The sequence below is a fragment of the Spermophilus citellus genome, assembly GCF_964194105.1.
Source record: "Spermophilus citellus genome assembly, chromosome: 15".
NCBI lineage: Eukaryota > Metazoa > Chordata > Mammalia > Rodentia > Sciuridae > Spermophilus > Spermophilus citellus.
This window is the reverse complement of record NC_138195.1, coordinates 19,696,260-19,721,586: the sequence shown is the minus strand read 5'-3', so window position 1 is coordinate 19,721,586 and position 25,327 is coordinate 19,696,260. Positions and strand designations below refer to the sequence as shown.

General features: G+C 42.2%; 1 protein-coding gene across 10 annotated transcripts in view; it reads left to right on the top strand.

Annotated features, from left to right (window-relative positions):
- ARHGAP22 (Rho GTPase activating protein 22) overlaps positions 1 to 25,327 on the top strand; it is a 203,639-nt gene that overhangs the window by 89,317 nt on the left and 88,995 nt on the right. For 9 of the 10 annotated variants that reach the window (XM_081267676.1, XM_081267669.1, XM_081267672.1 and 6 more), the window contains one exon: positions 8,178 to 8,265. In XM_081267676.1, the coding sequence (XP_081123802.1) occupies positions 8,178 to 8,265 (88 nt within the window). Of the gene's footprint in view, positions 1 to 8,177; positions 8,266 to 23,716; positions 23,836 to 25,327 lie in introns of those variants that run through there. The other variant, XM_081267671.1, reaches the window with a different exon arrangement.

Below are 25,327 nucleotides of genomic sequence, written 5' to 3'. Positions count from 1 at the left end.
CTATGTCTCTTGGGTAAATATCTAAGAGAGGAATGGATGGATCATACAGTAGGTTTATGTTTAACTTTTTAAGAAACTGATGAACTGTCTTCCAAAGTGACTATGCCATTTTTCATTCCTATCAGCAGTGTATGAGAATTCTAGGTCCTCCACAACCAACAAAAGTTGTTCTCCCCACCCCCCAGTACTGCTAGGCATGACTGATATGCTCGGTCTTTTTGATTTTATCAATTTTAATAGACATGTGATGCTATCACATTGTGGTTTTAATTTGCATTTACTTATTGACTAATGATGTTAAAGACGTTTTCATGAGCTTATTTCTATTCATCTATCTTCTATAATAAATAACTGTTCAAATATGTAACCTATTTTTCAATTGAATTATTTCCTTATTAATGAGTTTTGAGAGTACAAATTTGAATTTTGGGTATAAGTCCTTTATAATATATATATATATATATATATAATATATATTATATATATAAAACATATATGTGTGTATGTATGTGTATGTGTGTGTGTGTGTATATATATATATATATATATATATATATATATATATATATTTCAAATATTTTTCCAGTATAAAACTTGTCTTTTAATTCTCTTAACACTTTCCATGAAAGATCAGATTTAATTTAAATAAATCGAATGCATTAATTAGTTCTCTTTTGGGTTGTGCCTTTGATGTTCCCAAGAAAGCTTTGTGCAATTCAAAATCATAAAAGTTTTCTACCAGAATTTTCATAGTCTTAGATTGTATGTTCAGGAGTACCATTATTTTTAGTATATTTTTGTATGATGTGAGGTATGGATCAGACTTCATTTATTTGAGCATGAATATGTACTTGTTCCACCACTGTTGAAAACACTGTTCTTTCTTCATGGAATTGCTTTAACACATTTGTCAAAAAGCAGTTGTTCATATATGCATGGGTGTATTTCTGAATCCTCTATTCTCTTCTGTTTATCTATTTGTTTATCTTGATGGCAGTGTCTTGTTTTATTTACTGTAGCTTTATAATGCCTTAAAATCAAGTAGTGTTACATCTCCAACTTTGTTATTCTGTTTCAAAGTTGTCTAGCTATTCTAGGTCCTTTACATTTCTATGTGAATTTTAGAACTAGCCTGTCAGTTTCTACAAAAATGCCTCTGGTATTTGGATTGAAATTGTACTGAATGTATAGATCAATTTGTAAAGTATTAACAGCTTAACAATAGTAAGTCTTCTGACCAATAGTATAAATTTGTATAAATTTATATATAAATTATATAAATATATATTATATATGTATAAATAGTATACATTGTTTAAATTTTCTATCATTTCTTCATTATTTATATTTTAGTGCACAGATCTTTAACATCTTTTGTCATATTTATCCTTAAATATTTTATATTTTAATGCAATTAATGATTTTAATTTTTAATTTCCAGTTGTTTATTGCTAATATATAGAAATATGATTTAATTTTCTGCATTTTCTTGTACCTTGCAGCCTTGATCAACTCATCTATTAGTTCTAGTAGCTTTCATTAGATTTATACATAGACAATTATGTTCTCTGAAGATATAGTTTATTTTTTCTTTTCCAATCTGGGTCACTTTTGTTTCTTTTTCTTGTTTTATCTACACCTCTATGCCTATAACTGGGTATTAAACCCAGGGGCACCGTACTGTTGAGCTAGATCATCAGAAATTTTTATATTTTATTAAGATAGAGTCTCACTAATTTGCCTGGGCTGGCCTCAATCTTGTAGTTCTCCAGCCATAGCCTCCAAATTATTGGAATTATAGGAATCTGATTTTTTTTCTATACCAGTTAGTGTGCCAGTACTTTAATACTCATGATGAGAACACTGTCATCTTGATCCTGGTCTTAGGGGAAAGCTTTTAGTCTTTCACAGTCAAATATACCAGATTATAGTTTTTTTAAAGATGACTTTTATCTTGTTTATAAAGATCCCTCGTTTTTTGAGAACTTTTGTCAGGAATGGATGTTGAATTTTGTCAAATGCTTTTTTGTATTTATGAGATGATTGTAGCCTTTCTATTTTTCAGTTTATCAATATGATGAATTACATTGATTGATTTTGAATGTTAAATCAAACTTGAATTCCTGGGATAAGTCCCAGTTGGTTCCTGGGTAGTTTCCTTTTTATATATTATTGAATTAGATTTACTAACCTCTGTTGAGAACTTTTGCATCTATGTTCATGGGAACATTGGTCTATAGTATCCTTTTCTTGTAATGTCTTCAGCTGATTTTATATCAAGTTAGTGCTGTCATAATAAAATTGAAAATGTCTTTTTCTTCAGTTTTCTCAGAGTTTGTATAGTACTGTTGTTATTCTTAGATATTTGGTTAAGCCACCTAAGCCTAGAATTCTTTCTAGTAGCTTTGTAGGAAGGTTTTTAGGGACAAATTTCTTTACTAGAAATAGGGCTCTTTAGGTAATTCTTAAATGAACTTGATAATTTATTTCTTTCAAGGAGTTTTTCTACTTCTTCTAAGTTGACATATTTATTAGTGTAATGGTTCTATGTGTGTGTGTGTGTGTGTGTGTGTGTGTGTGTGTGTGTTCCTGGGGATTGACCCAAGGGCTTGGGCATGCTAAGCACACACTGTCTCACTGAGCTCTGGCCCCAGCCCTGTAATGTTGTTCTTATTGTTATCTTATTATTATTTCAACAGCTGAAGACTCTGTAGTGACATCACCTCTCAGTTCTGATATCTCTTTTTTTCCCTGATTTGACTTGAGGCTTTTCAATTTTATTGATCTCAAAGAACCAGTTTTGGATTAATTGTTTTCATTCATTTTTCTGTATTATTTTTCTATTTTTTTACTTATAACCACTCTGGTTTTTATTTTTCTTTTCTTTACTTACTTTGGGTTTAATTTTCTTTGCTGAATTTCTATAAGGATGCTGGATCTTGATTTGAGGCCTTTTTTCTACTGTAAGCATTTGGTGCCATAATTACTCCTTTAGAGGTATCTTACATATGTTTTATATGTGTTTTCATTTTTATCATTTCAAAGTACTTTGTTTCTTTGTTATTTCTTCTTTGATCCATGGACTATTTAGAGGTACATTAATTAGTTTCCAAATATTTGGTGATTTTCCAGAAATATTTCCATTATTGAGTTCTAATTTAATTCCATCGTGGTCAAAGAATATATGTTGTATTTGAATTCTTTTACATTTATTGGGAGTTTTATAGACATCTTAGTAAAAATTCCAAGTGCATTTGAAAAGAATGTATTTTCTACTTATTCTGGGGTGGGGGTTACTGGGGATTTAACCCAGGGGGCACTTTACCACTGAGCTACTTCCCCAGCCCTTTTTATTTTTTTTTATTTTGAGACAGGGTCTCACTAAGTGGTGAGGCTGTTCTCAAACCTGCAATCCTCCTGCCTCATCCTCCAGAGTTGCTGGGATTACAAGCATGCACACTGTGTCCAGCTTTTCCTTCTTTGGAATTGAACGTTTTGTATTTCATTTTATCTCATTTGCTGACCTATCAATTTTAACCTTCCTGAACTACATAAATCCTATTAAAGAATAAATGTTTACTGCTCTACATTCTGCAGTAATGCGTTATGTAGCAACAGACAACACGTATAGAACCTGACAGGTAGTCTTCCCCAATTCTGAACATCTTCACCAGCCCCTAAAGGTTGGGCCACTCCTTGGGTTCCCCATTATGAGGTTTAGACAAATGAGATAGAATGAAGCCAATCTCTAGGCTGCTTTCCTCTGGTCTGCAGTATTTCTGGAGTTTGCGTTTAATATGAATTTTGAGTGAAGCTTCTAATTTGCTGCTATATATGAAATATACTCTCTCCCAAAAGCCCTCTGCTGGGCATGTCCTATCCATTTGCCAGAGGTTAGTTCTTTGAGAGAAGTTTCTGGAAGAAACTTCCAGTGAAGTTTGTGGTCAGGGGCTCTATCTGAAGCCCACAAGTCTCCTTGGGGAGTTCAGATTGGTACATTCACGAAAGTCATGGAGGGATCTATGGTGGAGACAGCAGCCGGCCTGGGAGTGGAGCTCTGCTAGATACAGACAGAATGGCATGTTCTTTGTCCATTAGTCATTTATACCAATGGACTGCATCAGTATAGGACTAAAGATGAATTAAGTCAGCTACAGTCTCTAGGGATGAATTTAGATATGCAGGCTGAGCAAATTCCCAAACAGAGCAAATGTGCATCAGCTCAGACAAAAGGGGAGGGGGAAGGGCCCAGACTCCATGGGAACCTATCAGGTGCTTGGAGTTTACACACTTGCATTCTGTATCCAGGGTCCCATCAGCAAATTGTGCAGATCTAGCACAAACCATATGCTTGGTCCCTTCTCAGAGTGCAGATATTTAAGTCCTGACCTGGCACTGTAGTAAGAAGGCCAGCTGGCCCTTACATATTGCTAACACTTACTTTGGACTTCTTAAAGAAATGCCAAGATCCCTGTGGGGAAGGGCATTGTATGAGAGGATGGTAGCAGTTACTGACCCTTGTGACCCCTGTGTCAAGGCACAGAATTTTAGCCAAGACCTTGCTCTCCAGGACACTGTGGCAGATAACAAATCATTTCATCCTCCCAACTACCTAAGGAGGGGGATACTATTATTATCCCAATCTTACAGGTGAGGGAAACTGAGGTGTGGAATAAGTTCATAAAAGAGGCACCAACCTTTCACTGCCTTCTCTCAGGGCCCCTAGAACAGTGGTTCTCCAAAGTGTATTCCCTGGAGGTAGCAGAACCAGAAAACTGGTTAAAAATGCAAATTCTCCTATTTTCTCCAGACCTATAGAGTCAGAAACCCCAGGGTGGGGTCAGGCGCTAACTGGTCAAACACTTCCACAATTAGCAATTAAATCGTGCACAAACCTACAATTAGACAAATTATACTAAAAATAAAGGTTGAAGTACCTAGAATACTTTGCTTCCTAATTGTTTGACTACGTTTACTATGTCCAGTGCTCTCAGCTTACTCACCTCTAATGCAAACACTGTAGCACATCTTTTCCCAGCTCCACCTTCAAAGACATCATGAAAACACATGGAGGGGGAGGGATGTGAATATCCCAGAGGTTGGCAAACACTACAAATCATGGTGCTTTTTTCTTTGTTGCTAAACACCACTGCAACACCAGCTAGTTATTTCAGATTGAACAAGCCCTAGGGTGATTTGGGAAGTAAGCTCAAGCAAGGCTGAGTATTTCAGTTGGATGCTTTATATTGACTCCTTATTGTCCTGTTATCCCAGTCTTAACACGTCAAATCACTTAGACTTATCACTTATCACTCCCTCTGCTACCCTGCCCTCTGGCCCCACCTCAGTGCTAAACCCCTGGAATCAAAGCCTGGCTCTCAACGTGTGGAAGGTGGGGGATCAGTGCAGCTGAAGGCCTGTCCCAAGAGACCCTTGCAATGGTGGAGACACATTTAGAGTCACCTGTGAGCAAGGTGAACGGCAGATCCCAGAGTCACAGCCTGGCTTCTTGCAAGAAAATTCAGCCTGCTGTCGGAAATGAGGGAAGCACAGTGGGGGAAATAGGGTTCCAGTATCAGCCTCCCCACCCCGTCACCAGATCACACCCCAGCTCTCTCTTGCCAGCTGTGGAGCACAGGAGCAATTGCTTTTCGTCTCCCATCTTCATCTACTGGAAGATGGCAATAGTAGTTCCCCCCGGGTGGGGCATCTTGATTAAATTCAATAGTTAAGGCCAGGAACCAGAAACACAGAAATAGCTCCATAAACAGAAGTTATTTCTGCTTTTTACATTTAGCTGGAGTAGCAAGTAATGTCAATGTCAATATTGTTTCTCCCATTTTACAGATGACAGATATTGAGGCATGGGAAAGAAGAAACATGCCCAGAATTACAGAGACTCAGTTACTGAAACAGCAAATACCCAAGACGCATCCCATTAGGCAGTGATGGATCTCACCCACGCCCTCTAATGAGCATGTTCCCGTATCCTGAGGCTGCAGTCCTAATTTATTCCCAGTAGCTCCAGGTTCCTAGCAAGAAAGGAACTGTTAATTCAGTTACAATCATTACCAGCTGGTTCTCTGGTTTATTACTGTAATTTCTCTAAAGCGAGCATCTGTGGGTAGAGACATCATTCTGACTTTATGTTGCTTAAATAAGAAAAGGCATTTCTACTTGGGCTTGCAGCGCAAGATGCCAGCAGACTCATGAGGGCTCCAGTCACCCTGTTACAGCCGAGATTTGCCTAGAAAAGGCCTGGCCTAGCTATAGGTAAATTGGTTAACCAGTCTGTGTCCCAGTTTCCTTAACTGTGAGACAGGAGTTGTAATAGTACTTTGTGTGGCTGTTGTGCATATTAAATGAATTAGTACTTGCCCAGGAAAGGAGCTCTCTGTCAGCACACATGGGGTGGGGCCTGGGGGTGACTGGCTCAAATCAGACAACTGTGCCCCTCACCTGGACACGTACATATACAGGGATGCTGCTCCCCCACCTGGTATGGAGCCCAAACACAATAAGAGCAGAGATATATTTAGCAAACACACGATTGTCACTGCGTGCCAGGCTCTGCTCTAAAGTGTTCTGAGTATTCATTTAACGCACACCACAGCCCCACAAGAACTGTTTTTACTCCTGTTTGTTTCGTAAGTAAGAAAACTGAGACACAGAGAAGCTAAGAAATTTATAGGTAGCTGAGCCAGAATTTGAACTCAGGAGCTGGCTGCAGGGATTGAGTTTGAAATGAATTTCCTATGAAGAGACCCCAAAACTGCATAGCCCAGCCCTACACAGTTGAGTAAAAGTGAATGTGAATGAAATGAAGGAAGTCCTCAGCAGAGATGAAAGCCCTCACCAGGAGGGTGAAGGAGGCCCTGCCTAGCCGGGTGGTGGGGAAAGGAAGGGGTGGTCTTGAGAATCCCTCATCTCCTGGGTAGGACTCACGGGACATGAATCTGGCATATGAACATTCCTGAGAAGTGAGAGTTACTGTCCCATGGTGCAGAACATAGGAAGTTAGCATCAGAGGAATGAGGTGGTTTACCTAAGGACATACAGCACAGCAGTACAGGGCAGGAACTCAAACCTGTCCCTACACCCCTGGCATCTTTCAATTTGGCTATCAGATTTCAGCATTAGAAAGCCAGGTGGAACCCGCCTCCTCGAACATACACAGTTGGCCCTCCATAATCTCAGATTGCATTTCCACATACTGAACCAAGCACAGATTGAGAAATTCAGGATCTAATTGTGTCTGAACTAAACATGTACAGACATTTTTTTTCCCCTTGTCATCATTATCTAAACAATATAGTCTAACAACTATTTACATAGCATTTACATTGTATTGTGTATGTTAAGTGATCAAGATGATTTAAAGTCTATCAGAGGATGTGCATATGTGATATGCAAATTCTACACCATCTTATATAAGGGACTTGAGCATCTGTGGTTGTAGGGATCCATGGGGAGTCCTGGATACAGAGGGACAACTATATTCATGTGTGCCAGGCAGATGGCACTATCTAGGTTGGGGACTTTGTGCATGGTAGCTAACTCCCATTTTACAATTAAAGAAATGAGACGTTGGGTTGTGGATGTGGCTCAGTGGTAGAGCATTGCCTAGCCTACACAAGGCTCGAGTTTCTATCCCCAGAATCAAAAAATAAATCATTAAAGTTAATTTAAGTGAATAAATAAAACCAAGATAAGAAATGAAATTTCACCCTGCCAGGACATGGAGGAACTGGATACACCCGGATCTATGATGCTGTCACCTCAGAGCCAAGCCTCAGATGGTGGCCTTCCTCTCCCTGATGTTCTTACGCCTACACCACTGCAGGCCTAGACAGACTACAGATGGGCCCCTGGCGGGGGCAATGGTGAGAGCTCACACTTGCCTTTCCTTGCCTTCTGTCAGGCCGTCCTGTAGGCAGAGCTCCTTCACCTGTGGGTGCAGGCAATAGTGCCCACCCTACTCCACCTGAGAGCCCTGTGCAGGGGCCCCCTCTGTGCCTGGCGCCCTGTTATGGAGAGGAGGCACTTGCTTCTCTTTGACACCCCATTTCCCTGCTAGACCCTAAAGGACTTGACTTCTATCCTCCTCTCTCCAGGGATCAAGATGACAATTTCCAGCCATTTCATGCTTCCTGTGTTTGTGTTTGTCTCCATTTTAGGGATTTATTTCTCTACAAGGGACCCAGGTGACTGAACTTCTTCCTGGCCCTGAGGACCCGGGAAAACACCTCTTTGAGATCAGCCCAGGTAGGATTGAGCACCCTGTGCTGGCGGCACTGGGCTGGCCCTGATGGGGGTGTCACCGTGTCCCCTGCTTGGGAAGCGCAGATCCCCATGTTGTGGCTCTTTGAAGGAGTTTCAGCACTCTCTCCAAGCACAACTCAGAGATGTGGGTCTAAAGAACAGTGCACATTGGGAAGGAATTAGACAATCCACTAAGGTGTCTGGATAATTAGCTTTTGGGTGAGAGGAATATGTGTATTTTTAAATTGATGATAAATGCAGAGAAAGAAACTAGTCATCCTAGGGTGAAGGTCCAAGGGTAAGGAAATCCAGAGTCAAATGCTAGCATAGATTTAGAAGGTTGAAATGAGACTTATCATGAATCCCAAAACAGAACTAGGATGTATGGGAAGGAAGGTAAATAATTTAGGTCAAAGAACTGTTATTCCATTAGGAGTTATAAAACCATTCTTTGAAGCTCCAAGTTTTACAATGTGGTTGTTACTGAATTAAGTAAAAGTATCTGGCAGATGAGGCTCTCTGGTTTTGCAGTTGCGCAGGGTTTTATTTAGCTTGGCCTCCATCAGAAACAGAGCCTAAGACAAAGATCTGAGCAGTTTATTCTGAAGGTAGCCCCAGAAAGCATGGGGAAAGGGACAGGGAAGGGAGGGAGCCAGTTGGGGTATGTTAAGGAGCAGATTGCTACTTAGGCACCTCACTCAGTCCAGTGACTCCTGAGATGGTGCAAGGCAGGCCTCAGAAGTGTCTTGCCCAAGGAATGGGAGACTAGGGACATACCAGCCAACCATTGAGAGCTGCATCCTATAGATTGCACCCTTCTCCTGCCCCATGCATGGACCAAACTACCTGCAAACAGAGATGGCCTTCAGCAACAGTTGCAGATGCTTGAGGAAAGAGGCCATTAGCATGATGGGAAGAGTGAGTGTGAAGGAGTCTGGGCAGAGGACTGGGAAGTAGCAGGTAAGCAGTGGCCTTCCTGGGGCTCTCTGAGCCAGCAAGTTTACAGTCACAGAGCAGCACAGCACCCCCCAACCACTCTGATGGAATGATCTGGCTATTGTCTGTCTACTGAGGGGATGGATCAGCCTAGGCTCAGGACAGCAAGCTGCAGCCCATCAGGAGCAGGCGTAAGCAACCCAAGCTCATATAAGGTAACTTATTCACAAGTTTCCAGGGATCAGGACATGAATATCTTTGTGGGCCATTATTCCTGCCTACCACAATATTCAAAACACCCCTCTAAGGTAAGGGGTGTTTTGATAACTTTTATAAAAACAGACAGTGGGGATTAGAAAGAATAAGCCACTTTCTCAATGACATGCAACTGGATTGTAGTAGAGTTGGGGCTTTGACTTAGTTTTCTGTTGCTATAACTGAATTCTACAGGCTGGGTGATTAACAAAGACTAAATGTTTATTCAGCTCATAGTTTAAGAGACTGAGAAGTTCAAGATCAAAGGGCCACATATGGTGAGGTCCTTCTTGCTATGGGGACTCTCTGCAACATAGGGCATCACATAGTGAAAGGGGTGCACACAAGAGAACAGAGCCAAACCTGCATTTATAGCAGACCACTCTCAGATAACCCAGTCAACCAAAGATGGCTCCATCCATTTATGAAAGCAGAGCCTTCGGGACCCAATCATCTCTAAACCCCCATAATGGGGATTAAGTTTCAACATGAGTTTTGGTGGGGACATTGACGCCGTAGCAACCTTGAACTCAGGCCATTTGGCTTCTTAAGCTACACACTGGAGTTTGAGTCCAACATAGGCAGCTGACCCCCTGAGGCCTCCTACAGGATCTGTCATCTTCCCTATCTGAGCTGGGCAGTCTGGGGACCTGGTTACAGGAAGGAATGCCCCGAGCCCCTTTTTTCTGAGCACAACAATGGTAGCTTGACAAACACCAGATTCACACAGGTGCCCAGAGTTGCCTATTTCTACTCTCCTGTCTTTGGACACATAGCCACTCCTGAAGGCCTTAGGGTGGATGTAGGTGTTTGTTGTGGCTGCTTAGGGACAGCAGGACAGGGGTGGGCAGGGAGGGAAGTTTGCCTGTGTGGAGTGCTGCCCATCCAGCTAGAGCAAACACAATAGCAGTGCTTCCCAGGACCCTAGAGTGACTCTCCTCCCCACCTTTAGGGGCTCTGGATTCTGGAGCTTCCTGTCAGCCTGGTCCAATGGGGACCAATGAGGCTGCACCCATGGCTAATGCCTGGTTCTGACTGCAGCTGGGGAAGCTCCCCTCCCTTCATGGTGATGAGGGTATGGCAACCCAGGGATGTTAAGTGAACCTCCTAAAATCAAACAGCTAGCTTGCAGATAAGGGGGACTGGACCTTCCCTGGTCAACCTGACCTTAGGATGGTGAGCTTTCTTTTGCCACAGTCGCAGTGGCTCCAGCTGTAGGCTCTGTTGGTACTGAAAATTGATGATGATGATGATGATGATGATGATGGAGTAACCCCATCTTCAACCACAATCTCAAGAATCTCAAGAAGCCCACTCACTGATCCAACTCAGTTATCCCTGACTGAGAGTGTCCCCGACAACCTGGAGGGGGCCTGAGGTGGACAGGGCAGTCTCTGCCCTGAAGAAATCAGGAGACATTTTCTTCTCAGCTCACAGCGAGATAAACAGCTTAGTTGCTAAGAGAATTACTTTGGCGTAGGGGCAGGAAGTGTTGCTGAGGGGGTCCTGTCCCTGGGTCTCCCTGCATTGAGTACAGGAAATGTGCACAGAGATTAACCATGGGATGCGTGGGCAAGGGGTAGTCCGTGTAGCTAGGGGACCCATGGGACTCTCTGATAATTCTGAAGGTGACTGAGTGGTGGGCACTGGGCATGGAGAACTAAAAGGAACAGAAAGAAACCTGAGAGCCAAAGCTCAGAGTCCAGGCCCAGGTCCAGGGCTGGGGGATCAGTGGCAGACTGGAAACTAGAGGCCAGGCAGGGGCACATGAAAGTCCCTCACTCCTCACCAAGCATGCCCCATCCCTTTAAGAGAAGAAAGATCTTGATAATTCTTGGAAACATGGAAGAACTCCAAGTATATGCATCAAACCAACTACATACATTTCAAGTCATAGTTCTGTTTGCACTTTTCAACTGTATAAAGTGATGGTTTTCCAAGATATCATTTAAAACATGAGGCAATATTTTGGAATGAAATTGACCAAATTATGTTGTGTGTGTGTGTGTGTGTGTGTGTGTATGACTATGTACCAACAAACCCCATTAATATGTATAATAATAATTTAGGCTGGGGATGTGGCTTAATCGGTAGCGAGCTCGCCTGGCATGCGTGTGGCCCGGGTTCGATCCTCTGCACCACATACAAACAAAGATGTTGTGTCCACCGAGAACTAAAAAATAAATATTAAAAAATTCTCTCTCTTAAAAAAAATTTTAAATAGGTTTTTTTTAATATTTAGTTTTTAGTTTTAGGTGGATACAATATCTTGATTTTTATACGGTGCTGAGGATTGAACCCAGTGCTTCATGCATGCTAGGAAAGAACTCTACCACTGACCTACAACCCCAGCCCTTAAATAGGTTTTTAAAGAGACAAAGGAAAAATTATACTGTTAGTGCCATCTAGTGGAGGGATCTGCCAATTCCACTACCAGCACAGTGCAGGCCCTCCTTCCCATCTCCAACTTTTCAGCCTGTCTGCGCCTGATTTCAAATCATGGAGCAAGGCACTGAAGAACAGTGTTACAAATGGCTTTAGTTCCAGTGAGGCTGCCTCTCTTGTCCGGATGGCTGTGGTCCACGGCTCTACCCTCCACTTTGTCAATACACAAAGAGTGCAGAAAGATGGAAACAATTGCTTTGGGCAGAGGTAAGGGTCCACTCCCTGAAACCATGAGAACATTCAGGGGTATCACTTATAAAGTTTAAAGGAGCCTGACATAAGGGATGACTGGCTTTTTGTGTCTTGCCTATATAGTTAGTTATGCACAGGATTTGTGAAAATCAAGTTGGACTACGATAGCAAATTGGCAGATTGCCCAAGCAGAGGGGAGGCCAGGCACATGGGTGTCCCTCAGCATTTGGTTCCTGAGTGGAACCATTGGCCTGGAGAAGAGAGGATAAGATGGAGCTACAAACTTGCAAGAATTCTCCAGGTGTGGGGTAAAGAGGACGATGATACCACCAGGGAGTCAGTTGGGATTTGGGCTGGAACACAGTGAAGACTATCAGTGCCTAGAGAAGTGCTTTGGGTGGGAACCTCGTGCAGGTAGGCCGCCTAGTCCACCCACCCCTCTCCCCACGTCATCAACCAGGGAAGAGGCTGCACCCTTGCCCAGGTCAGCAAAGAGGTGTTTGTCTTTCCCATCTGCCTCCTTCCTAGTCCAGGGAAAGACTGGAGAAGCAATCCCTCTCACCCTCCACCACCACTCATATTCCTGAAAGATTTGAATGGACCTGAGTGAACAGAATCAAGTGTCAAAAATCTGAATGAAACTGTTTGAATAAACTAAGAGTGACAGACACACTCTGGACTTTGGGTAAAAGTTCCAAGTGAGCTGCTACTCAAAGGTGGAAAAATGTCAGGGAGAATATTGGAAAAAGAAAATCGTTTCATATGTATTCTCCAATGAGTTTAGCTTCTTCATATTAGGTAGGGTAACTTCTCTTGACAGCCCTCAAATCACAGGATCTTGACCAGTATATGTATTTGTCTTTTACATATAGTCATAATGAATGTTCCTGTTTGGCAGGCAGCTGGTCTCCAAGCATCTTCCTATCTTGTGTCTTTGCCTTTTGAAAACTGTGGCTTACAAGAGCATCTTGGTTATCTCCAAGCTAAGCAGCCAGCATGCCAGGGAGGTATACTGGTCCAGACATCCAAAGCTTGCTAATCATCTCCTTCAAGCCCACTGTACAGAACTAAGTCACCTGGCCTTACTTAAGCCCAAGGGATGCTGGGAAATGTAGTACAGCTGTGCCCAGGAGGCCAACAAGTTTGGTTTAATGAGCAGTCAGTAGTCCCGCCATAGTGCTCAATGAGCAAGTTAGGCAGAAGCACCAGTGTGTGAGTGTGGTGAAGACAGGCACTGCATGCATCCAAGGAGCTCAGTAAATGGTTAATTGAATTTAAAGTAAGTTTTGGAAGCAAGAGGGGGGCTAAACTCATTGCCAGAATGGAAAGTGATCTTCTATGGGGGGGACACTGAAATAGGGCTACAGTTCCCAAATCTTCACAAGCCTCAGAATCACCCAGAGGGTTTTTGAAATACTGGTTGCTGAGCTGGAGGTGGGGCAGAGGTAGAGAGGTGGCCCTGGCATAGAAACCAGGGAACTTAAAATCTTCAGACGGGAAATGAGGAGAAACTCAGAGAGGGAGTGAGTGAGAGGAGGTCTGTAGGGGGGACCAGAGAAAGCTATAACCAGTATTTTAAGAACATAATTATTAACATGGGGGTGGAAGAGAGCAGGATAAAGTGTGGAGATGTTGCTTTGTGCTTTGATCTCTCCACCTTTCTCCTTCATTCCAGCCAGATCCATTTGCCTCCCTCTCCCCTTCTCCCAGATAATTATGATGTGCAGAGGAAAGGGAGAGAGGCATCCCCCCCCCCAGCAGTCACCCCTGCCTCTGGCAATGACTTGGGAAGGTGACAAATACCAGGAAGCTGGCCCCAAGCACCAAAGTCCTGACCCAGGCAGATACCCAAACAAGGCAGAGAAATGAGAGTCTCAAGTGCCTGCAAACAAAGGTACCAGATGACTACCAGGACTAAGAATGGCCCCTAATCCTTTTATAGGACTCACCTAAGCCTGGTCACAATAAAAGGGAGCCCTCACACTTTCCCAATAGGGACCTGGGAGAGTGGGGCTCAGGGGTGGAATTCACACGATTTCATAATAAATGTGATAGTTGCTGAGTTCCTGAGGTTGTAGATCAAGATATGCAGAGGTGCCACAGAACTTATCGAGTTCTTTCTAAAGATGAAGACTGAGCACCACCACATTGATACTTACTGTACTTCTAGGACGAACCTTTACTAACCCTTTTACCAGGTGAGGCTCCTGTGACTCTGACAGACCAACTAACTTTCTAGGATCCCACAGCCAGTTGATGGCGGAGCTGTAACTTGAACAGCTCTAATCCTGGAGCCCTGCCCCTCTTCAGTGCTGGCTCCCAGGTCACGCTTGAAGGAGCCAGGCCCCACAAAGGGGCTGGGGCTCAAGGGCTCTGCATGTTCTGCCCCCCTGGGATTCTTCTCTACTAGGGCAGTTGCCTGGCAAACCCTGCCCCTCCCTGTCCTTCAAAAGCTGTCTGAGGTTTGCAGACTTGATCCTGTGGGCCTCCCAGGCTCTTGGGTTTCTTGGCAATACTGGCATCTGGCCCAGGGCCAAGTTTAGGCCTTCCTCTAAACCTGCAAGGGGAAGGGGGGGCCAAGAGGTGGAGAGGCCTGCTATTAGTACTCTGGATGAAAAGAGTTGCTAAGACCTTGGGACAGGACAGTCCCCATGAGATGATCATGGATTAAGTAATCTGGATTAAGTAATCAATAAAGCATCTCAACTTATTTCTAAATATCCTCTTCTGTAATTAGTACAGTGCTGCCAAAGGGAGGCAGATGGGTTGACTGCAGGATTCGGATGGAAGCCCTAAGTCTTTCTCAAAAGCAATTGACTACGCTGTCACATCTTTTCCATCACTGGACATATCTCCTAAGGGTCCCCAAGGGCAGGAAGCAGAAGCCAACTATGACTAATTCCAGACAAGGGGAAATTGGCCAGAAGGCTAGAGGGCCACAAGGGAAATTACAGGAAACTGGAGAGCTGCGTGTGGAAAGGCCAGGCAGCAGGACTGCTCAGGGGTCCAGGATCCAGAAGTGACATTGGGGTCAGTGTTCTGTGCTGGAAGGTTGAATCCCGCCCGCCGAGTTCTCAGTCTCACCCTCTGGCATCCAGCATTGAGCTTGCAGCTGCCTGTCCTTATCCAACCTGTATTAAAACAGATAAGAAGGCTGCTGCCTGCTATCACTAAAGCCTGACCTTGAAAGGGAGTCAGCATGCACAGATTACTTTATAGAAGCAGACTGATAACATGCGCCTGACGTGTCCAGAGCATCTCTGATTGCATTAGCTGCTGCCTGAATGGGAGGGATGTTGATATGGGCCTATCTCAGCACCTGGTACCAGTCAGCCTGCGTCTCAGCCTTACCCTAGGCTGCCCCTTGCTGAGCTGGCCTGCCAGACCATGGGTAATGACCAGAAATGAAATTAGCTGAGAAGTTCTCTAGCGACTCCCACCACTGAGAATAGGAGAATCAGCAGATTCAAGAGTGTCTGCTTAACTTCCCAGCCTTGCAATCTGGACTCCTCTTGTCTTAAGCTCACTTCTCCCAGCTAAACACAAGACCCGATGTGAAAAACTCCCACTGGTGTCCCTGGAAAGAGGTGCCCTCCAGGAGGAACCTAAGCCTGATTCCTTGGACCCAATCACGTTCATGTGCAGGTGTTCTTTTTTTTATTATCTATTTTATTTTATTTTTTTAATTTGTTTTAATTAGTTACACATGACAGTACAAGAATCTTGACATATCATATATTTGAATAAGATGGGGTATACTTTTTCATTTTTCTGAGTGTACAGGTTGCAGAATCACCTTGGTTATGCAATCATATATATATCAATAGAAATAGAATACAAGCCACACTTGTCATACTAGATTTTCTAGTAAATAGCCACCCTAACAGAAAGAAAATAAAAGAAAACAAGTGGTGTTAATTTCAACAACATATTTATTTAATGCACTAGATCCCAAATATTATCATGTGAATGTGTAATTAAATATTAAACCCAGGGACTCATGCCTGCTTAACATGTGCTCTATCACTGAGTTCCACCCCCAGACCCCAATGAAATATTTTACTTTTTTGTGTTTTTATTCTAAATCCAAAGAGTATTTTGCACTTAGAGCATTTTTCAATTCAGGCACCAAATTTTCATTGGAAGCATCTGCTCTGTGTTGAGATTTCATATGAGGTTGAAAAAGTAGGCTCACTTCCAAGTTACTCTGCATATACTTAAAGCTCTTTCAATAACTGAATTGAAGTCAGTTTTTGAATATAAATATAAATGAAGTTAAATTGAAATAACGCTTCTAGCCACATTCAGGTGCTTAGCAGCCCTGTGTGTCTAGTGATGCCATATGGAGTAGCTCAGGGCCAACTGGGAGGAACGCAAACAGGATGCTCCCTGGCATAGACCAGGTGGTACTCAATCAGAGCCCTCAGAATGAGAGGTGGGAACGGGGGGAAGAAGAAACAGCTCCAGGAATCAGCCTAGGTTTTGGAGTCAGACAGACCTAGATTCACATTAAAGCCTTGTCATTCACTAATTGAGAGGATCTGGACCAGTGACTTTCAATTCTCTGTATTTCCTACTGAGAGCAAAGCTCCAGCATGTGCTGCAGAGATGGCTCCCCAGAGTCCTGGGCTTGGAAGTGGATCAGCAAGGCAAAATTGTACTTCTGCTGAAGCGTTGAGGGCCACAGCCCAGTCGGGTTGACGCATGGCATTTTGCCAGAAGGGAGTGGTTGAGAGGTGACACCAGCGAGCCATTGAGATGATGATGGTGAAGTTAAGCTGTGTATTCAGTTGTATATAGACCTTTGCTGTCTGGCAATAGGGCGGCTCTTGCTGCCTCAGCTGCCGGCTACTTTGGATTTCTCCCAGGGATTCCTGGGGAGTTAGCATTGGTTGGTGAAGGTCCGGTAGAGGGAGTTCCGGTTGGTGTGTGGTGTGCCTGGAAGGGCCGCGTGGGTGGCGTTCGGGAGAGTTCGGAAATAAAGTCTGTTCCTGCTTGAGTGGCTCATGATTTGTGCCCAGCCAGACTGCGGCACAGAAGGGTGTGCCCCCAAAGGAATCCAGCAGCAAGCACACCTGGGCAGGCAGTCTGCCAACATTTAACCCTAAAGAAGCATTGTTCCTCGCCCTATTAAGGAAGAGTTCAGGGATACAATCTACACAATTAGCTAATTTAAAATTGGGAGGGCATGGAAAAGAGCTGTAGTTGTACCTGGATATCTGTTAGGGAATTTTTTAAAGTGGCTCTATTCTGAGTACCTGGTCTCCTAAATTAAGATGGTTTCATTATACACGTGAAACTTAGCTACAGTAAACATGCCTGTGTTGCATTACAGGTTTAACTCTGATGGAAAAGAAACATGAATCTCATATTTGCAAGTGTCAAGGTCATGGTCCCTACCAGGTGATTCAACTGTAGCTATTTCTCCTGACCAAGGCCAATCAGGGAAAGAATGGAATCTGGTCATTTGTGACAACATGGATGGAACAAGAGAGCAGGATGTTAAGTGAAATAGCCAGGCACAGTAAGACGAGTATTGCATGTTCTCACTTACATGTGGAAGCTCAAAAGTTGATCTCCAAGAAGTAGAGAATGGAATATTGTTTGCCAGAGGCTTGGAGGGGTGTAGGGTACGGGTGGAGAGAGAATGGCCACAAGGGCGAAATTGGATAAGAGGAGTAACTTCTGACATTCTTTAGTACAGTAGGGTAACCATGGTTGACAACAATTAATTGTGTATTTCAAAATAACTAGGAGAGGTTTTGAATATTCCCAACATGAAGAAGTAATATATGTTCAAAGGGATGGGCATGTCAATTACTTGGATCTAGCCATTTTACATTACATACAAGAATTAAAAGGTCACTCTGCATCCCATAAGTATGTACAATTACTGGGCCTATTAAAAACATAGCTTAAAATAATAATTTTAGCCAAGCATGCTAGTGCACACTTATAATTCCAGTAACTCAGGAGGCTGATGCAGGAGGATTGCAAATTTGAGGCCAGCCTCAGTAACTTAGTGAGGCCCTAAGCAACTTAGTGAAACCCTGTCTCAAATAATAATAATAATAATAATTAATATTATTATTATTACTTTAAAAATAAGATTAAATCATTGGAAAAATAAAAGAAGAAAGAAAACACTTTTAATTTCCACCAAAGGCTACTGCCTGAGCCAACCTGGCTTCCTGAAAGTACAACACTGTGTGACCGTCTGCCTTATTCCTAACCTCACAGCCTGGTCTGCTGGAGGTGGTGGGCACTGCCATGGTATTTGGGAACTCTAGGACATGTCTTCCCCTGCAGTGGGATAGGTACGTGGATCTGGACTCCAGGCTTGCATACCTGCAACTTCAGCCTTTTGCCCGGCCTGAAAAAGAGCTCTGAAGAGCTACCCTGGCTAACCCTGAGCCCTAGGGAGGGGTCTGTACATGAAGCATCAGAGAGGAATGGCAGGATTAGGGGGAAGGGTCAGCAGGGCTCAGATCACCAAGGGCATGGTTGTCAGGCTTAGGCAATGAGGAGCCACCTTTCTAAATGAGAGAAAGGTGTAATCACACTTCTTTTTTTAATTTTTTTTATTAGTGCATTAGAGTTATGCATAACAGCAGGGTTCACTTTGACATCATCATGGAATATAATTTGCTCCACTTCAATCCCCAGTACTTTCTCTTCCCCTCTGCCCCAAAGTTCCCCTTCCTCTAATCTACTGTTCTTTCTTCTATTTATTCATTGTTTATAAAATTTATGCTTTATGGGCTCAGACTGTAGCTCAGTGGTAAAGTGCTTGCCTCATTTTACGCAAGGCACTGGGTTCAATCCTCAGTACCACCTAAAAATAAATAAAGATACTGTGTGTTCATCTACAACTAAATAAATACTTTAAAAATATGCTTTGTAAACGTACAAAAAAGTGAAATTCACTGTGATGTATTTATATATGTACATAGAAAAATTTAGTGAATTTCATTCCCAAGTTCCTTCCTTTTCCCATCCTTCCTCCCTCCCTCTCAATCTCCTGCCTCTACTTTACTGATCTCCTTTCTCTTTTCATGGTCTCCCACACTGCTTTTATTCTTTATTTTGCTCTAGCTTCCACAGATGAGAGAAACATTCAACCCTTGATTTTCTGAGTCTGGCTTATTTCACTTAGCATGATGTTCCAGCAAATGACATGCTTTCATTCTTCTTCATGACTGAGTGAAAGTCCATTGTGTATAGATACCACATTTTCTTTACACATTCGCCTGTTGACAGGCACCTGGACTGGTTCCATACCTTGGTTATTGTGATTTATGCTGCTGTAACCATTGATGTGTGTGTATCACTATGATATGCTGGTTTTAGTTCTTTTGGATAAATACCAAGGAGTAGAATAGCTGGATTATGTGGCGGTTCCATTCCTAATCTTTTAAGGAATCTCCATCCTGCTTTCCAGAGTGGGTGCACTAATTTGCAATCCCACCAACAATGTGTACGTGTACCTTTTTCCTCACATCCTCACTAGCATTTATCATTATTGTATTCTCAATGATTGCCCTTCTAACTGGAGCTAAACTCTCAGGGTAGTTTTGATTTGCGTTTCCCTGATTGCTTAGAGATGTTAAACATTTGTTCATGTATTTGTTGGCCATTCCTATTTCTTCTTCAGAGAAATGTCTGTGTGATTACACTTCTTGACAATAAGAAGGCCAGATTGGGTGTAGGGCAATGGGGGCAGGGAGCCATTTGGAGGGGACTTCTCTAATGAGCAGCAGATGCTGAATATTGACAGGACTCCGTATTGTGTCTACAATAATTTCCTGACGCTGTAATGAGTACCCATTACACCTGGATTCTGTGTGTGGAAACTGAGGCACAGAGTGATCATTTGCCAGATGCCATGGGGGACCTGAGGTTAGAGGTGGAATCCAGGATGACTGCCAGGTTGCTGGGCAATGTACGGGGACCTCCAGGAGAGAAGCTCAAGGAGAGAAGATGGCAAGATTGCTGTGAGTTCCCTGAAACCCAGGCTAGCAGCTGTGGTCCCCTGGATTTGGTCCTGCAGGAGCACAGCTTTCCCAGCCCTCTGCTCTTCTCCAGTGGGTTCTATAGTCAGCCCTCCCCACTAAGTGTTCTGTTTTTCCCTTCAAGGCCAAGTTTAATGATTGGTGGCTCAAGGAAGCCTTTCCAGATTCCATCCCCACTTCCTCTAGTAAGTCTCCAATAAATCCATCACTGATAAAAGGGTTTGAAAGCCAGACCCAGGAGTTACTAGCTCTGAGGCCTTGAGTTCGTTGCTAATTTCTCTGTGCCCATTTTCTCACATGCACAATGAGAATAATGACAGTGTCTAAATTTTAGGTTAGAATGGGTATGAAGAGGTTGGGCCTGCAAGGGAGCCTTGCAGGGGTTTAAGTATCTTGACAGCGTGATGGTTGCATGAGGCTGCACATGTGCTAAAGTTGTGTGCAGCTACACGTATGCACAAATCCATATAGAATTGGTGACATTGCATTGACTCTGAAGATGGAATCAAGATCAGAGTCCTGGCTTCAATATTGTGCTTTAGTCACCAAACATGTTACCCTTCTGGGAGTTCAACTAAATGGTACACAGAACCTCACTGTAAATTTCTTTGCAATTTCTCGTGAAATTACAACTATTTCAAAATTAATGTTTTAAGTACTTATTCTCTAGTGCTTTTGTAACACTATGCCCCCATATTTTAGGATAATATCCAGCCTGTATGAAGAAGTCGATAAAGTTTAGCAATTATTACAGCAGAATATCTGCAAAATTGAGAAAAGATAAACTTTATTTTGCAGAGTAGGTTAGTAAACCATTGCACCTAATATGCTCAATGTGCTTTTCTTCAATCTCCAGATGCCTTTTCAGATAAAATGCCTCTAAATTTAAAGCAATGGATCCAGTTGCTTATCTCTTTAAAAGTATAATAGATATACTTCTGAATCTTGTGACATTTTGGACATTTTGGTACATTCTGTTAATTGATAGCTGGGTCCATTGTTTCTTAGAGGGACTTACCTGAAAACACATTGACCCATTATTTGAAAATCTGCAAACATGCTATGTGACAATTTACCTAAATATCTTGACTTTGCAAACACCTGAGTGAGTCCCTCACCAGCCAATGGTGGCTGTTGACAAGTTTACCTACCTTCTATGTGGCTGGCCCTGCACAACCAGACACACACCAGGTCTGGGTACATGTCTGTTGACTAAGTGAATGAGAGGCCACCTGTGAATTCCTTCAGGTGCCGTTGGTCATGTTATCGGGGCAGTAATGAAGATGAGTTCCCTAAAGGCATATTTTCTGCAGGACATGAGATTCTTTGAATGATTGGTTGGGTTTTTCTTTAGAAAGGGAAAAGGAAGGGAGTGCCTACCCTGTGCTAGTGTGCCTACAATAATTTCCCGACACTGTAATGCGTAGACATTACACTTGTGCTCTGTAGTGTGGACACTGAGGCACAGAGAAGTGCAGGAAAGTCTCTCCCCAGATAGTGGTAGTGTGCTGGACAGGAAGGGGTGATGTGCAGGAGGAGGAATGTTTGATGCCAACACAGAACAAAGATATAGATAAAATTCTTTACGAGTGATTCCAGCTAGACTAAATCCCTGGATAAATTAGGATGTGGGGAGGAATGTGGCAGGGGATTAGCAGGTGGGGGTTGAGTGACCCAGGCCACCTTGGGGAACCAAGCTCAAATACAGAAGTCCCCAACCAGGAATCTTCAGCTCAGGAATTCTGAGACACAAGGACATTTTTCAGTCCAGGTTCTTCCTACTTAAATCTAGTCCATGAGTGAACTGCAGCAGCCCCACCTGAGGGCTGGTCAGAAAGACTGTAGGACCAGCGGAAACAGAATCTGTATGGCAGTATGTCCCAGGTGATTTGTGTGCATATAAAAGATGGAAAAGCAGTGTTTGCAGCAAAATGATCCTGGTCTGTGGGCTCCGGAAGGAGGGAATTGCATTAGTACACTTGGAACCTACTGCCTGACTTTTAAAAGGTGCCTGATAAATGAGACCAATGAAGAAGAAATAATTCAAAAGCCTGAAGAGTGCCACGGGTAATAGTAGAGAAAGGTAAACAATGACAAGAAACTGAGTCTAGTTCTCAGGCTGCAAACTGAGCTGCAAACCAGGACTCATTGTCTAAGGGCTGATTTTGGCCTACAGACATATTTTGTTTGGCTCATGAAATATTTTTAAAAACAAAGGATTTTACTCATAAAAATAAAAATTTCTGTAGGGTAAGCTTGGATCTATTTTCTCCATATAAACAACTATCAATAGTTAATTAAGGAGCTAGTGTTGTGGCTCAGCAGTAGAGCACTCACCTAGCACGTGTGAGGCCCTGGGTTCGATCCTCAGCACCACATAAAAATAAATAAAATAAAGATAATGTGTCTAACTACAATTACAAAGTAAATTTTAAAAAAGAGTTAATTAACAGCTGCCCCCTTTAGATAGAATAAGAGAATTCTCCAATTGGCCAGAATCCCCACTGTTCCCTATTGCCTTCTCCCTGCCAACATGCTTTGACAGTTCCTTTTGCCTGTCTGATCTCTGTGGGGGTTTGAATCTGTGCACCCCAGTATGATCAGTTAAAAACTCAGAAGTAAATATAGCTAGAGGGTCTCCTACCATCTTCCGTGCAATTCCCCTTCTCTCTCCCATTCCCACGTACCTCTCGACCCTATTTAGTGGTAATCTTCTTCTCATGCTCTTCCTCCCTACTCTGTTTTGAGTTGCCCCCCTTATATCAAAGAAGACATTCTGCATTTGTTTTTTAGGGATTGGCTAGCATCACTTAGCATAATCTGCTCTAATGCCATCTAATGCCATCCATTTCCCTGCAAATGCCATGTTGTTTTTGCATTGTTATGCAAAATTACATATGAGATGGTGTGAGGGGGAAGAAAAAAGAGAAAAACGTGTCACAGTAGATTGGGTAGAAAGAGGGAAGGAGGGGGTGGATAGGAAGGGCAGCACAATACAATAGACACTAGTATGGCCCTATGTATAAACGTGGCTATATAACCAATGGGATCCTGCAATCTGTACACATGGAAAAATAAGATTAAGTTTACGTACCCCATTTGAATCAAATGTATGATATGTCAAGATCATTGTAATGTTTTGAGCAACTAATAAAAAAATTAAAACAAAAGAAAAGATGTTCGACGCCATTAGCCATTAGGGATATGCAAATCAAAACTACATTGAGTTTTTATTTTACAATAGTTAGAATGGCAGTCATCAAGAATACAGATAATAATAAAAGCTAGAAAGGATGTGGCAGAAAAAGAACACTTTTACATTGTATGTAAAAGTGTAAAACACTTTTACACTGTATTTTACACAGTATGAAGGTTAGACATGGAACCACCATATGACCCAGCTATAACGCTCCTGCATATTTATCCTGAAGAATTTAAGTCATCACACTGTAGAGATATATACATACTCATGTTTATTGTGGCACATTTCACAAAAGCCAAGTTGTTTAATCAGCCTACGTGTCCATCAATGGTTGAATGGATAAAGAAAATGTGGTTTATATACACAATGAAATTTAATTCAGCCACAAAAAAATGAAATTTGTCATTTGCAGGGAAATGGATAAATCTGGAGATCATCGTGTTAAGCAAAATAAGTCAAACTCAGAAGGTCAAGGGGCATATGTGTTCTCTCATATGCAGAAGCTAGAAAGGAAAAAAGGAAAATAAAGGTGGGTGTAGATTTCATGAAAGTCAAAGGGAGATCAGTAGAGGAAAGGGACCAAAGGTCTGGGAGTAGGGGAGAGAGTTGGGGAAGTGCTGGGGGGTAATATTGGCCAAATTATATTGTGTACATGTGTGAATATGTAACAACAATCCCCATGTATGCACAACTATAATGCACCAATAAAAATGTGGGAAAATAAATTAAAAAAAATAGCTAGAAAGTGATGGTTGTTGAATACTGGCTGAATCATTTGACATCTCCAATTATTTATCGTGTAAGGTCATGGTTAGGGCAAGATGCTCAGTCAATCCGCCTCTGCCCAGGTCTGGGATCCAGAGTAAGTCACATAACTCCTGAACTTTAGACTCCTCATCTGTAAATTGACTGCAACAAAAGTAGCTCTGCATAGAGCAATAAGCAGAGTACCTGGCACATCATTAATTATTGCTAAATATTTATAAATTACTAATTACTACTTTATAGTCACTTGTAGATAGTTAATTGGTTAGGCATTAATATTGCAGTGTCAGAGCAAGATAACATGTAAGAAAGCCAGTATTTATTTCCATACACTTCCAAAATATCAATGTGAGATATCAATATTTTCCATTAAAAACCATTCTGAATACATAAAATTTTTAAATTCAGGGAAGTTGAAACATAGACCCATGAAATAAAAACATTAAAAATATTACTCTCCCAATAAAAAATAATAGCAGATGAAATGAAATAATCAAATAATCCCATTTCTTTTTTGCTACTGTGGAAACTATTTTTTAAACTATTTTCTTGTTGTTGACAGGGTCTCCAATTTTTATTGATCGTGAGCTACAATTTCTTACTTATTTCATTTCAAAGTGTTTTGATTTGTATTAATCATTTCCAGTGTTTTTATAGAGAAGTGGAGAACCCAAAGAATTGCCCAAGCAATTTCTGAGCTGTTGTTCAAATGTCACAGCTCTGAAGAATCTTTGAACCAGAATAAGGATTTATGTTATGAGAGAAGCCCCTTTGTTCTCTCCAATTTTTATTGATCCTGAGCTACAATTTCTTACTTATTTCATTTCAAAGTGCTTTGATTTGTATTAATCATTTCCAGTGTTTTTATAGAGAAGTGGAGAACCCAAAGAATTGCCCAAGCAATTTCTGAGCTGTTGTTCAAATGTCACAGCTCTGAAGAATCTTTGAACCAGAATAAGGATTTATGTTATGAGAGAAGCCCCTTTGTTCTCTTCCTTGCGCATTGTCTATTTTCTGTTACTATAACAAAATACCTGAAAGGTAGATCCTTCATGAAGAAAAGAGCTTTATTTAGCTCATAGTTTGGGGGGGGTTTAAGTCCAAGATTGGATGGCCCTATCTGCTTGGATTCTGGTGAGGGCCCCCTTGGCTGCATCACATGACAGAGTGGATGATGTCATTGTAGGAACATGTGAGAGGGAGAAATTACATGGTAAGACAAGACACCAAAGAGATTCAGGGTCCAAGCTTACCATTT